The sequence below is a fragment of the Mastigoproctus giganteus genome, chromosome 4 (assembly GCF_048544385.1).
Source record: "Mastigoproctus giganteus isolate SK-2022 chromosome 4, ASM4854438v1, whole genome shotgun sequence".
Taxonomy (NCBI): domain Eukaryota; kingdom Metazoa; phylum Arthropoda; class Arachnida; order Uropygi; family Thelyphonidae; genus Mastigoproctus; species Mastigoproctus giganteus.
The window spans coordinates 110882056-110897836 of record NC_143578.1 but is presented as its reverse complement, the minus strand read 5'-3'; the positions used below and the strand labels follow the sequence as shown (position 1 = coordinate 110897836).

The following is a 15781-nucleotide window of genomic DNA, read 5'->3' as shown; positions in this document are numbered from 1 at the left end:
TTCATTATGCTGAAAGCTCACTCAGTTTCAGCACAGCTAATCGCAATGGTTTCAAAGATATTTCTGGCTTTCTTAATTGTAAAGGGAATTTAAGTCGATTTTAAAGATAAACTGTCTTCGAAAAAATCTCTAAAATAATTCATTTTTATTTCATATTTTATCAGAAAACAAATTTCTTATTCGGTTTTCACAGTCTTGCCACCGAGACGAAAGTTCTTTTTAATTCCATGATTTCTGGTAGAATATGTTTAAAATTTCTTTCAATGGTATGATTATTTTATTTATTTTATTTAAAATCACCCTGTTGCATTAATAACTTATCCTTTAAGGATAAAACAATGCATTTAATAACTTGTCATGAGGTAATTTTACTGTTCTTACTTTCCATTTTGATTCCTTCAAATTCTTCAACATGCTCTCAATTTTAGCTTCATATTTTCCTCCAGAAATTTTTCAAATTAGCAATAGCATTGATAGTTTGAATAATTAATTTATCTGCTTTTGCCATAGTGAATCTGTAAAGCTTCTGAAATGTAAGAGAGCTCCTGCAGGATGTCGATCATTAGTGCTAAATGGTTAAGCAATTCCAGATTTAAAAGTTGCTTTAACAATCCTGAATATTTAACTTCTGATTCAAAATATTTGCACAATGCAGGATAATTCCCTTAACCCGCAATTATCATTCTCAAGCTACAAGCTGCTCTTCGTAGCCCGAACACACGACCGATCTTTGTATTTCCACATCAACTTCTTTAGCAATCATCCTTAATTTGCACTAGTTTTTTGGAGATTGATAACACAGTTTTTTTTTTTTTAATTATTGCCTGTATGCCATTATATTTTAGAACATTTTCTATGCAGTGAAAGGCTCGACAAAGTTTCAAAATCTGCCAACATTTCATCTTCGTAAAGTTTATATCTTAATTGCCTCAATTCCTCCCCCCCAAGTTGCTACTGTCACTAGTTTTTTGACTACTGTGCAAAATATCGGAATCACTCAGATATTCAGCTACTGTGACCATGTAAACATAGACAGGAGAAATTTACTGGAAGGCATGGATCACTCACTTCTCCGAAAAACATATGCCCGTTTGTCAGAGTAAAGGGGGAACCACAACACAGGCTGACAAGAGGCAATTATCCATATTGGGAATCTTCTCAATCCTCTGACTGGCTATGGAAAGCATATTGATTAGCGCAACTTCTCAGAATGTGGCTGCATAAGTTTTACGGACACCACTAACGTTGTGGAATGGTAATCCTTTCACTCTTAATTCGCGCTTTCCAATTACCTAAAGGCCAGAGGTGAGAACAATGCATACAAAGTTGTCTCTCCTAATCTGTTCGTTACATGGAAATAATTTTCGTTCTATGGAAACTACTGTATTTTAAATGTAATTGCCAAGGGGAATTTAAAAAAATTCGGTATAAAGAAGTTGGTTAAACAGAGGTCAGACTGTAATTAAATCAAAAATTAAGCAATTTTAAAATACATAACTGATCGATTGTGTTATTAAAATGTGCAATGGGGCCTCACTCACCCCACTGTAGTTTTGGCTCTGGATACTCAATAATTGCATTCAGGATTTCATTTGTAAAATAAATGATCATCTCAACAATGGGCTCGCAAATTTTCAAAAAAAAATAACAATGGGCTCTTGCGAGCCCACTATAGCTCACAACTGGGTCTATCATTCACAATGGCCGTCTCAAGAAAACTGCTTCTGTATTAATATATAGATAACTGTCCATTTTTCACATCAGGCCTTTACAGATGTCTGTAAAACACCACAATGACATAAATGTGGAGTTGAGGAAGACCTCCAGTGCTGGTAGACCCTGAGGGCCTTCACGCTTTTGTCCGTTTTCTATCTTCTCCACATGCATGCCATCTCCTGACAACAGTCTTATTTTTTGATACCATTTTCCCAAACTGGGATAGATGGAGTGTGGAATTTTTGTTAGTAGGAGGAGTACAAACACCCCCCCCCCAATACTAACAAAAAATTCCACGCTCCATCTATCCCAGTTTGGGAAAGTGGCAGGAGTCAGCTAACCCGTAGTGCAATGGGAAAGCCTCTCCCGGGAGGGGCTGCCTTACTGATCACAGCCTCCTCAGTGCCAGGTAAGTATGCTACTCACTCGCCCTAGTGAGCACGACTATCACTGCTATGTGGCTAATGTGTCGGCATATAATATAGGACATTTCTTTTTTTCTTTTCACCACTAATGAAATGTTTTTAATATTTAAATTATATTTGCAATCCGATCTTTAAGATAGAATGAGTAATTATTGCAAACTTATCTTATTTTATGGAGAATTTCTAGCCCATTCTGTGAAATGAAACTATTCAGAATTCTTATATTTTTCCATTTTTGTGCAAACCAAGGAAGAAATATCTTCAATTTGAGACTATTTTCAGCCCGATCGGTTAGGCCTATCATTCATAATAGCCACCTCAAGAAAACGGCTTCCATATTAGAAGACGAAATGCACAAGGCATATTTCTTATGGGTTTAAGTAATTAACTATACAGGCTGAAAAACGTGTTAATCGAATTCACGTTATGCGAGGCCCGGCAGTATAATATTGGTGTAGATACATCATAGTTTACATAAATTTGAACTGTGTGTAGTGTAAAGGCATCGTTTTAACTGTATCTCATATTGCGGGTGCCTTCACAACAACATAGCTGGTATTGCACCACGTCTTTGAATAAATAATGCTTCTCTAGTAGAGAAGACTACTGTTATTTATTTTCGGTGGATACCACAACCCAGACGATCATTTCAAAGCTAGTTGGCTTCATCATCGGTGGGTGGGCAGGTACCCTGGTAATGCAACATGCTATCACAGTTGTGAAGTTATTTCCACAATATGAGAGATGCCAAATGGTGAATAAATAATACTGTATTAGAAGACGAAATGCACAAGGCATAATTTCTTATGGGTTTAGGTAATTAACTATATAATATCGATGTAGATACACCATAGTTTACCCATAAATTTGAACTAAGTGTGTAGTGTAAAGGAATCGTTTTAATTGTATCTCATATTGCAGGTGCCTTCACAACAATATAACTGGTATTCCACTACTTCGAATAAATAACGCTTCACAACTGTGATAGCATGTTGCATTAAGAATCAGCAGATAAAGGAACCACTGCGTGACAGTGATCACAATGTATAGATGTGGGAATTATTTAAAGATGTAACTACTATCAAGGCTTTCGTAAAGATGACTACAGAGGTCTCAGACAGTTTTTAAATTCTGTACAGTGGGATCAACTGCTGATGTTACCAACAGTGAATTCTAAATGGGAAGCCTTCAGGGACTTAATTTTGGAGGCTACAAGGATTTTCATTTCAACTAAGAAATACTGTTCAAGGTGGATGTCAGATGAATTAATGAGGCTAGTGGCAGAGAAGAAGAATGTATGAGATGCATATAAAGTATCAGGCGATACAGAAGCCTATGGCAGGTATAAACTAGTCTGTCAAGTCTAACAGTCTAACAAGTCACAAAGGAGGTTAGGCAGGCGAAGGCAGATTATGAGGAATCTTTGGCAAAGGATGCAAAGAAAAAGAGCAAGGAGTTCTTTACTTATCTAAACTCTAGAAGGAAAGGGATGAATCAGATTGGACCACTTAACATAGATGGGTTGACTATTGATGATAACGCTCAGTTAGCTGATAAACTGAATGAGTATTTTGCATCTACATTCACACATGAGGAGTTATTCAATGAGAGGAGTGCCAGTTATCAAATACTAACAGGGAGCTAAGTGATTTTGTAATAACTGAGAGCAAAGTGGAGGAGAAATTGTTGAAGTTAAACATAAGGAAGGCACCTGGGGTGTATGGGATCTATCCTGTTATATTAAAAGAGGCAGCAAAGAAAGTAAGCAAACCCTTAGCCATAATTATGAGAGCTTCCTTGGACTCGGGGGAGGTTCCCATGGACTGGAGGTGTGCAAATGTATCACCAATTCACAAAGGAGGTTCAAAAGGTGACACAAGTAACTACAGACCTGTTAGTTTAACTTGTGTTCTGGGGAAAATAATGGAATTGCTGGTTAAAGAAGCATTGAGGATTATCTAGACAAGACTGCAGTAATAGTTAAGCCACAGCACGGATTTGTCAAAGGGAGGTCTTGTCTGACCAATTTGATTGCTTACTATGATGTGGTCACAAAGGAACTGAATGCCAAAAATAATTTTGATATCATATATTTGGATTTCAGGAAAGTTTTTGATACTGTTGAACATGGAAGACTGCTGTACAAATTGGAGAGGTATGGCATCAAGGGCAAGCTGCTACAATGGACAAACGGATGGTTGAGTGGGAGACAACAGAGAGTGATAATCAATGGACACTGCTCTTCGTGGACAAATGTTATTAGTGGAGTTCCCCAGGGTTCGGTGTTGGGACAATTGTTGTTTTGTATATTTATCAATGATATTGATGAAGGTATATCAGGTTTAATGTCCAAGTTTGCAGATGATACAAAGGTTGGCACGGTTGTTAGCAACAGTAATGACAGTATGTTACTCCAACTGGATCTAGATAAGTTGGGAAAATGGGCTGAGAAGTGGCAACTGGAGTTTAACATTGACAAATGCAAAGTACTGCATATGGTTAGCAATAACCGAAGAGAAACACACCGAGTGGTACTACATTCAGGGAAGTGGAAAGTGAAAAAGACCTGGGGGTAATTGTGCAGCCAAATATGAAGTTCGCTGAGCAGTTTAGACGGGCTCCCAGGGTAGGTCATGGAGTCTCGCCAATGATATATAGGAATTTTGCTAGCAGTGACAGGGAGGTGATAAACCTGTTATACAAGGCAATGGTCAGGCCACACCTAGAGTGCTGTGTACAGGTCTGGAGGCCTCATTTTAGGAAGGATGTTGTAGAGTTGCTAGAATGAGTACAAAGAAGGGCAACAAGACTGGTGAGGGGAACAAAGGGGGTGCTCTTACCAAGAAAGGCTTAAGTTCTATAAATTGCAGCACCTGGAGAGAAGGCACCTGCGAGGTGATCTGATTGAGGTGTATAAGGCCTTGAATGGGTTGAGCAAGCTGAATGCTGATGGGATTCTTTGTTTTGCTCAGATTAAGAACCTGAGAGGGGGCACAGTTTCAAATTGAGGAAAGATAGTTGTAGAATAGATGGTGGAAATTTGCCTTTAGCCAGTGGGTAGTTGATTGGTGGAACAAGTTTCCATCTTTTGTTGTGGAAGCTAATACCTTAAAGAAATTTAAGGCTGAGTTGGACAGGCATTTGGAACGAATGGAGGGATGAAATGGGAGGGTTTTTTTTGGCTGATGCTGCATAAGCTTGCTTTCTTGCATCGTATACCTCTACTAATGCTAATTACCAGATTAGCATTACTACCCATCCACCGATGATGAAGCCAACTAGCTTCAAAACAATCATCTGGGTGGTGGTATCCACTGAAAATCATCTGGGTGGTGCTATCCACTTCGAATAAATAATGCTTCTGCAGTAGTTTTCTCTACTGCAGAAGCATTATTTATTCGAAGTAGTGCAATACCAGCTATCTCATTGTGAAGGCACACGCAATATGAGATACAATTTAAACGATGCCTTTACACTACACAAGTAGTTCAAATTTATGGGTAAACTATGGTGTATTTACACCGATATTATATAGTTAATTACAAATATAGTACAGTGAAACTTCCCTTTAACGGACAGCCATGGGGAACGAAAATTTCTCCGTTAGAGAGAAGCGTCCGTTAACAAGAAGTCTGAGGGAGAAAAAAAAAAGAAAGAAAGAAAAATCGTTAAACGTTTAATGTAAAATTAAATTAAAATATATACAGATTTTGAACAATATTTTTGTAAATAATACACAATTACATACACAAGAGATAAAGAAAAATCGTTAAACGTTTAATGTAAAATTAAATTAAATTATATACAGATTTTGCACAATATTTTTGTAAATAATATACATACAATTGTACTATGCATATTATGACTTTATCTTAAGAAAAATACATACAGTAATCACTTATTTTCTTCTGCACCTTCTTCTGGCTGATAATTTTGTTTTCACCATTTGTTTGGAGTGAAGAAACCATCGAAAGTCCTTCAGTATCTTCTTCAGCGGCGAAAAACATTTTTAAACGATTGATTTGTATGAGCACTTCTATTTTCATCGGTGGTTCGTCGTTAATATGTTCTTCGACAGAATGATCTCCTTCCATTTCTTCATCCTCATGAGGAACTTCTTGAAAAATATTAATGATAATGTCGTTGATATCTAGAGCACCATCTTCTGTGGTGAGGTTCGAGTCTATATCTTTGTAGCTAGGGTCACTTGTAGCGGAAGTATCGTACATTATCAATAGATGTTGAAGTTCTTGTTCTTCTTGGTGCTCCACATTGCTGTTCACAACTTCAATTTTTGCGTTTGAGAAGCCAGACTTTACAAAACAGTTCATGACAGTTTGTTTTCTAATTGCGTTTACTGAAGAGGAAATCCATTGAATCGCATCTAGGATGCTGATTTTCTTTGCAAGGTCACTCGCACATGTTACATCGTTCATGTTTGCAATGAGATGTCTTAAAACACGTTTTCTGTAGTGAAGTTTAAAATTTTTTATTATCCCTTGATCCAAGGGCTGACACTCTGCAGATGTGTTTGGTGGCAGAAAAACGATTTGAATGTCGGACAATTCAATGTGCGGGTGAGATGCAGCATTATCCATGAAAAGAATAATTTTTCTGTTTTGACGAATCGTGTTTTGGTTAAAGTGCTCATGATATCTCATGTCATCCACGCCTTTTTATTAGGCTTCCAGTCAACATTCAAAAGATTCAACTTTATGCCCTTGAAACAACTAGGATTTTGTGGTTTTCCTATAACAAGAGGTTGTTCAAAGTCTCCCAGCATATTTGTACACAATAGTACAGTCAAGCGTTCCTTAGAAATTTTTCCACCCTGGCACTTTTCGTTTTTTAGACTCATTGTTTTTTCAGGAAGAGCTTTAAAAAACAACTCTGTTTCATCACAGTTGTAAATATCCTCAGCTTCAAAATCACGACATAAATCTTCCAATTTGACGGTCCACTCTGTTACAACCCCAGTATCAACAGATCCACCTTCACCACTTACGGTTTTCCAAGAAATTTTATGCCAGACAAGTTTTGAACTTGACTAGCCATCCCACAGAAGCTTTGAACTCATTTACTCCCATAGATTTCGCAACCTCCAAAGCCTTTTCCCTAATAATAGGCCCATTAATGGGAATTTTTTTAGCACGTGCGCGACAAAACCACTCATACGTAACATTGTCAATTTGAAGTCCAACTGTTTTCGGGAATAATTTTTGAACCTGATCATTTACGTGTTGCCAAAATTGTTTGAGCAGTTCATTTTTTTTTCTTTAGGATGTCGCTTACCTGCGTCTTCCCAATTTTGAATTTTGCAGCGAGATTGCGAACACTATTTTTTTGTCGATCATACGCATTAATGAGTTCGATTTTATCTTTTAAAGTTAAATGTTTACGAGAAGACATTGTGCTCTTCACACGACACTGAACAAAACTGAAAACTGAAACTCAAAAGATGAAAGGCCGACCAAATCCCCCCCCCCCACACACACACCGAATTCATCAGAAGTTTTACACGTGTTCCTTAAAATTCTTGAAAAAGGGTTTAGAACCGCGACATAAACCTTGATAAAATTCAGAGAATCGGAAATAGAAAATAAACACACGATTGAGGCAATATGTGGAAGAAACGTTCCTAGAAAAAGGGCCGTGAGCTTGCCTGCTGTCCGTTACGGGGAGATCAAATTAAGTGCTAATCTAAACGAAACAGTGCAGATTGCCTGTCCGTGTCCGTTACAGAGAAGCTGTAAAGAGAGGTGTCCGTTAGGAGAAGTTTCACTGTATTTGTAATTAACTATATAATTACAAATTATATAGTTAATTACAAATACTCATTGGTAGTATGGCTGTATGGCTTGTATTATGATGAGATTGGTAGTATGATTGTATGGCTTGTATTATGATTAGATGTTTTTCAAAAAAGCAGCACTGACCATTTGCTTGACTGAGAGCGTGGGAAAATTTTCTGTTGTTGAGTGCAGGGGCCAGGGTTGTATGACTGACAGTTGTAGTTATTTCCAGAATTCTGCTGGCTTTGTAAATAATATTATAAACACTGGCTCGTGGAGTCTAAGAAAATTCTCAGCTTACTATTAAGTACTCTATTTTAACTCTCTACTTAATTTATGCTGGTAATTTTTTAAAAACACCTAAAACTTTTCAAATAAAAATTTAAAATTACATTTTATTTAATTTTTGTGAATTAAGTAGTGAATATACTATTTGTGCTATTTATATCGATTCATTGTTTTGCAAATGAATTTGATTCATTTTTACAAATTAATATTAAATACAAAGAGAATACCTTTAACTGTAATTTTGTGCTCTCCTGTGCCAGGATGAGTGAACAGATCCACCTGAATGGACACTTCTCCGACGCTTCCCTCTTCTGAGGTTGGAGAGTCTTTTAATAAATATTATATAAAATTATTTTAATAACCATAAAAAAAAAAAAGAAGACGACTGAGCTACCATTGTAATAATTTAGATAATATAGCATATACACCAATGAGCCAAAACATTACGACCACCTAACTAATATGATATTGGTCCCCCACATGCAGCCAAAACAGTTCGTACCCGGCGAGGCATGGATGCTACAAGATTTCTAAATGTGTCTTGTGGTCTCTGGTACCAACACGTAACCAGTAGATCCCTTAACTCTTGTAAGGTCTGTGGTTGAGACGCCACAGATCAGAGTTGCTGTTCCAACACAAACCACAGATGCTCGACGGGATTGATGTCTGGGAAATTTGGAGGCCAGGGCAATACCTGGAAGTCTTCCTCATGTTCCACAAACCAGCCTTGAACAATTCGGGTGGTTTGGCATGGCGCATTATCCTGCTGAAAGACGGCACCGCCAGAGGGGAAGACTGTTGCCACGAAAGGGTGTACTCGGTCAGCAATGATGTTAGGTAGGTGGTAGACGTCAGATACCTGGCACATGGATGACTGGACCCAAGGTATCCCAGCAGAACATCACCCAAAGCATGACACTGCTGCCATCAGCTTGTTTTCGTCCCACAGTGCATCCAGGTGCCATCACTTCTCCAGGTAAACGATGCACACGTACTTGGCCGTCCTCACGGTGCAATAGGAAACGTGATTCGTCGGACCAGATGATCTTCTTCCAATCATTCAAGGTCCAGTTTTGATGCTCGCATGCCCATTGTAGGCACTGTTGCCAGTGAACCGTGGTTAGCATGGGCACTCGGAGTGGCCTGCAGCTATGCAGCCCCATTTTCAGCAGGGTTCGATGTACTGTGAGTTGTGACACATTACTCCTATCACCAGCATTCCAATTACTGGCTAGTTGTGCCACAGTCGCCCTTCTGTTGCCACGTACCATCCAGGAGAGCCTTCGCTCATCTTGAGCCGTGGTCATCCAACACCTCACCGGCAGTTCGTGGGTTTCCTCTCCTTGGACTGCTTTCGGTAGGTACTAACCAGGGCTGACTGTGAGGATTCCCAAGCATGCTGTTTCGGATATGCTCTGACCCAGAGATTTTTGCCGATACTTCTCTCTGCAGGGGATAAACAAATGGGATTCCTTCCTTCACCTCTTCTCCTTGAAGCTCCTTTGCTGATGCCGCCTCTCCATGGGCATGGAATTAGATGCTTTTGGACTCTTTTGCTGGCCTGGGACACTCCCCAGGTGGGATTTTAACCACCCTCGATAAATCCTCATCGAAGGGGTTCTGCTGACGCTGGTTAACTGACAGGCATGGGATCATCTGGCCGATTAGCCCTCAGCTGGGGGTAGCCTTCTGCTCTGCCTACCTTTGCTTCCTTCCCCTCTTCTTACCTTTCCTATCCAACTTGCTCCGTTCCTCTAACTTGGCTTCTCTCCTCCCTTGCTTTGCAAGGAGGGGAGAGAGAGCCCGTCAGGCGTTCCTTCTACCTTTCTGGCCCAGCTCCTTGTGCCGGTGGATGGATGCTGAAAGGCTCCTTCCATGGTGATCAAGCTTCCCAGTAACTAAGAGGCCAGTCAAAGAACACACTACTCACACAACCCACACTGACTGGCCTTGCAATGTTGTGCATACATCACATAGTACTCAAAGTGGATTTGTGGGGAACCACAAGAACTGCTTGACAAAAAACATTATATCCACTATATGCTCTGACCCAATCGTCTGACCATTACAATTTGGCCTTTGTCAAACTCACTTAAGGCCGCTGCCTTTCCCATCTTAAGAACAAGGGCAACACTGATTAACGGAGTTCGGTATCAGGTGTTTTTTATACTGTGTCCCAACCCACGCATGTGCTGTAGTTCACCTGCAGTTGCTTTTATTTGCATAACAACTCGCTGGTCATAATGTTTTGCCTCATCTGTGTATTCTGGAATATAAACGAACCTTTAAAGCACTAAAAAATCATCTGCAATTAAGGTTGACTTACACAACGAATATAAAATCTCAAACTGGAATTAAAGGCACATGATTTAGGGTTAGAAATGTATAGAATTAATACCGATATGTTTAATTTATTACATATATATTTTTACACAAATATATGCTGGTGCTCAATTAGAAGACAAAGAATTTGTTCAACATATTCATCTGACAAAAACAGTTCACAGAATTTGTCAGTTGTTTTTTGAAATTCTCTAAATTTTAAGGCTGTCACTTTCTTACAACAAATGCATTTTCATACTGAATACTGCTCACGGAGAAAGGAATTTTTTTTTATTGTACAGTACTAAATAGGCAAGGAGAATTGGCTCCTTCACATAATCAAAGCCTCTTGTGCGACAAAATTAACAGAACAAAATGTTTTTCATGAATATTTTATTGTGAACAGTGAATATTTCATATAATAGGCATCCTGTCATCCAAATTCCAAGTATTCAATAAAAATCAATCTACCACCTTACAGAGCCGCACATTATTCAAATTATTCATGCCTATGGAGAGGATTTCTGGTCAATGGAAGAAGGTCATTAATATACAAGAGGAAAGGAGTTGGGGAAAGAACTGAACCTTGGGAGACACCAGCATTAGTGGAAAAGTTAGAAGACAGAGAGCCAACTACCATCATCACCCTCAGTGAGCAGTCAAAGAGATAACTGGATAACCAATTACAAAAACTATAAAAACATGGGTTATGACCTCATCACTTCATTCCCATTTTTTGGATGGTGGGATAGCCAAATCTCCATTCCAGTACTCAGGATGGAAAGTCACTGTTGTTTAGATCAGCATTTCCCAAACTGTGTTCAGTAGAACACTAGTGTTCCATGAGATGTGAACAAGTGTTCTGCAAAAATTTGTAATTATTAATTAAAAAAATAAAATAAATAAATTTTGCATATTTGTAGCATACACCACTTTTGTATCATTATAATATTTAACATAATTTTTTTTAGATTATTAACATACTGGCATAAACTAATAATCGAATAGACTGCGGAACACTTTATTTTGGTGGGCTTTGCATAGAGGTAATAACACCTACGAAAAAGTAGCAATGTGGTGATCTAGTATGCTATTCGTATGTGATTTAGCCCGGAGTACATGGGTTGAAGGAGAGGAGGAACTTTAAAACAAGCAGTAAAATACTTCTAGTAGTGCAACTGTGGTCAATGAAAACGAACACAATATTGTCATACTACAAAGTGAAGATGAACAATCGCAGCCTTTTGTTCCCCAAAAATCCAAAGTGAAAAAACAGGAACCAACTAATAAAAGACCAAAACGAAAGTATAATGACAGTTATTTGAATTCTGGCCTTTTATTAGTTTGTTCCTGGTTTTTCACTTTGGATTTTACCTGTTGTTTCACTTTGGGCTTTACCTGTGTTGGAAATAAAGATGCTTCTGATGCACAGTGCATCATATGTAATAAAATATTAGTAAACAGTTCTTTGGCTTCCGCTAAACTTGTGTTTCGTAAGTGTTCCGTGAATATGTTGTGAGATGAAATGTGTTCTGTGACTAAAACAGTTTGGGAAACGCTGGTTTAGATGATTCTTTGAGATGGTGGATACTGTTGGATGACTTGAAGCCTGGCAATGCGACATCGTCTTGGATCTATGGAAGAAGGTTCAGGAGACAGGAACCATTGCAAAAAGAGTTGGCCAAGGTCCCTCGAGGGCTATATCAATCAAATACTGTCTGGCACTAATAGCAAGACGTCCTATGTCCTATCACTAACTCTCTTGAGGTTGCTGCGGCTACAGGTGAAAACAGTTCCAACCAGATTGTGTTGAGAAGGCTTAATTCAAGTGCACTCTATTCAAGGAAGCCAGTGACTTGTATCCCATTAACCCCTCTACCGGACTGTGCCTTCTTGTACTTAGTTGTCTTAAGTTAGGCTCCTGGATTTATCTGGTTATTATGTGTTTTCAGGCAACCCCCCCCTGTTAGTTTTTGTTACCCTGAAGTCTGTGAATATTGGGTAAGTGTGCAGGTCTTGTTTTTGGACTGACACTTGGGGTATTCTGCCTAAAATAGGCGTTTTTAAATTTCACCATTTTTAAGAAGTGAACTTGCACTTCTACATAATGGCGGATATATAGAGAAACGTTCTTCCTGACTGTCAGTTTGATTTAAAACATACTTGGTAGTTCCTAATTCGTGGGTTGGACACAATTTGTGACACTATTTTCGACTCTAGGGTGGCCGATTGTGGTGGAGAGGTTACTTTGGAGCTGTTTTGTCCACCTACAGCCGGCCAGTTTTCTTTTAAAGATACTACTGGCTGTGGCCTTACAAGTTTCTGTTGTCTTACTGTTACTTTATGGCCGTCTTGTCTTCCCCTTCATTCCTCTCCAAAATTGCGGGGAGCGGGAATATTTTGGAGGGAAATTGATTTTCGGCATGGCCATTTCATTTGATGACGTCATTTGGAGTTAGTTTTGCTATTGGATGATTATGGTGTAAGTATATGCTTGACAAAATATTTAGGATTTCTATGAATAATTATTGTAACTGTTGCATTCTGGGCAAAATGGTAGACATTTTAGCAGGTAAGACTGGTAGTCGTCGTCACTTTGTCTTGTGTAGCACATAACTTTTATTTACAGTGTTGGTAAAATATTGATTGTTTCAGGGAAAACTTTGAAAATATTGGTATTTTCTGGTTAAATTGCATTTATGTTGTCCAAAGGCCCCTAGTACCTTTTTGTATGTTAGTTTTGTGATGAAAATCAGTTTTGCAGATTTTGAAATACAAACTGTATACAGATTCAATTTGGGCTCCTTTGGGCTGACATCTTGCATTGCTTTGAACTGCTTTCCTGGCTTCCCCACTGGAGGAAAAAATCTGAAATAATTCCAGTGGATAGCCAATTAAATTACTTTTCATAATTTTTTCAGTGCCCCTACAGTAAGTTACTAAGATAGAAAATCTCGAAAATGTGACAAGTTTTAATGACATTTTGGTTTACACAGTTTTCATCCAAGTACAAACTATGTTCACATATGGATCTTATACCAGTTCTTAAACATTGGAATATATACTATAATTGGAACTGTTACATGGTGCTTGAACTGTGTGCAGCCAGGAACTTTATAAAACCAATTTAAATTTATACTTTTCATCCCAGTGCTGCGTGAATCAATCCTTGGAGTTAGTATTGTGAACTGCAACTCTAGTTCTGAATATAAATAGGTTAAAAATATTTTAATGGAACTGGTTCATTGGATTTTCATCCTGTAGTGGTATATTCGTGTTGATTAGAAATTAAGAGTTTTTACAATGTTTGATGACGAAAATCTTTCTTCATCAATGCCAGGACACCTGACGGTTTCTCCCGAAGTTGTGGAGGCTGGGTTTAAGGGTCTCCAGGAACCATTTAAGGAGCTAGAAAATATCTTGGAACAGCAGTTTCCTAATCTTGTATCTGCCCAGGTTGGCTTAGATACTTCTGGTAATGACCAGAGTGGCTTTTCTGGCTTGTTGAATGATAATGCCACTCTTGATTTTGTTTTTGCTGTTAAAAATAATTTGTTTGATGTATTCAAAAGTGAAACAAAGGTTTCCTCCTCAATGATTGCAGAGGTGGGAAAAGCTTGGAACAGCATGGAGAGGTTTTGTTTGAACTAATTATTGAGAATGCAAACTTAAAACAGAACTGAAATGTAATTCTTTTCCTGCTCCTTCTGCTACCACATATGCTTCTGTGGCGGCTTCAGGTGTAGGCATACAAAGTAATTTGGGTGCGATTCCCTCTGGTACCCAATCTAAACACACAATAATTGTGCGTGCAGTGAGGATAGTTTGCATAAGACTAGTGACGAAATTAAACAGGCAGTGACAAAAAATTTTAAACAAGTCGTAAAAAAAATAAAAATTAGGGCCATAAGGAAAGTATGTGAAAAAGGTATTGTGATTGAAACAGCTACAAGTAATGATTTGGAAAAATAAAAGCGATGTAAAAGATTTGAAGAACATAAGCTAAAGGTCGATTTTCCTAAAAAGTTAAATCCAACATTAATAGTTTATGACGTCAATAAGGATGTAACGGATAGTGAATTTCTTGAAGATCTTTATGACAAAAATTTAAGTGAACAAAGTATTTTAGAGGATGACTTTAAAAAATCTGTAAAGGTTAGATTTAAAATTAAGTCTAGAGTTAAGAATAATTCACACTGGATTGTTGAGATGCCTGCAAAAATTAGAAAGATTTTGTTAAATAGTGGAGGTCGAGTATAGATTGGTTGGACTTTGCATGGGGTCAAAGACTTTATAATTGCGTCCAGATGTTTTAAGTGCCTTAACTATGGGCACTCGGCTCGCAATTGTTTGCAGTGATTTCACTTGCGGGCATTGTGGCATCAAATTGATGATTTTCCTGATAGGGATTCCCCTGCCGCATGTCCAAATTGCAAGCAGCGGAAAAAGAGGGCAAATCATTCTTACTGCGACAAACAACAGTTGTTCAGAGTTCTTAAGAGCACAGGAGGTGACAAAATCCTGAACAAACTACATTTAATTCCATAAATAGGAATCATGTTAGTGACTGTATAAGCATGTTTCAATTAAATTGTCTGTGGTCAATTTCGATCTCAAATGATCTGACTAAATTGATCGCTGAACATAATATTGATATCTTTGCCCTTCAAGAGGTTTACTCGTATAGAGGTATAGTAAAGGATTTCCCATTTGCTTCGAAAGTTGTTCAATCTGATCCTGATATTTCTGGTGCTGGTGGAAGTGCCACGACCAGGATATGGGCGGCCTTGGATGTGACTAATCACCGCCTAATAGTCACAAAAATAGTGGAACTTTGTTCTAAGCACTTGGCTTGTGTATGTATTGAGGGTGTGTTTGGCAAGATATTTTTCATTTGTTTATTTTCAGTGTTTGCAGTATCACCAGCAAACAGAACCTTTTCTGAATTATCTGGAGCATGCCCTCCATAAATTGGTTGGTAAACATGTCATAATCTGTATGGATGCTAACGCATCGTCAACTTTATGGAATGCCCTGCAAACAGATGCCAAAGGTGAATTGTTGGAGGGGTTTATAATCACCAAAAACCTTAGTCTTTGGAACACAATTGGCCATCCCCCAATCTTCAACTCTGTGAATGGACAGTCTTTTATAGACTTGACTGTTACAAATTCAACGTTTGGACATAATATCAGGTGCTGGCAGGTCTCTCCTGACTGGTCTGCTAGTGACCACTGT

At 38.3% G+C, this 15781-nt stretch overlaps 1 protein-coding gene and 1 non-coding gene across 2 annotated transcripts in view; both read right to left on the bottom strand.

The window, feature by feature from the left end:
- Window positions 1-15781, bottom strand: part of unc-13 (protein unc13 homolog) — a 1321962-nt gene that overhangs the window by 44302 nt on the left and 1261879 nt on the right. Inside the window, exon 40 of the mRNA XM_090372343.1 lies at window positions 8449-8547. Within this exon, the coding sequence (XP_090228469.1) occupies window positions 8449-8547 (99 nt within the window). The remainder of the gene's footprint in view (window positions 1-8448; window positions 8548-15781) is intronic.
- On the bottom strand, window positions 1965-2133 carry LOC150086988 (U1 spliceosomal RNA). The gene has a single exon (XR_016546903.1). It is a non-coding gene; the product is annotated as a U1 spliceosomal RNA (small nuclear RNA).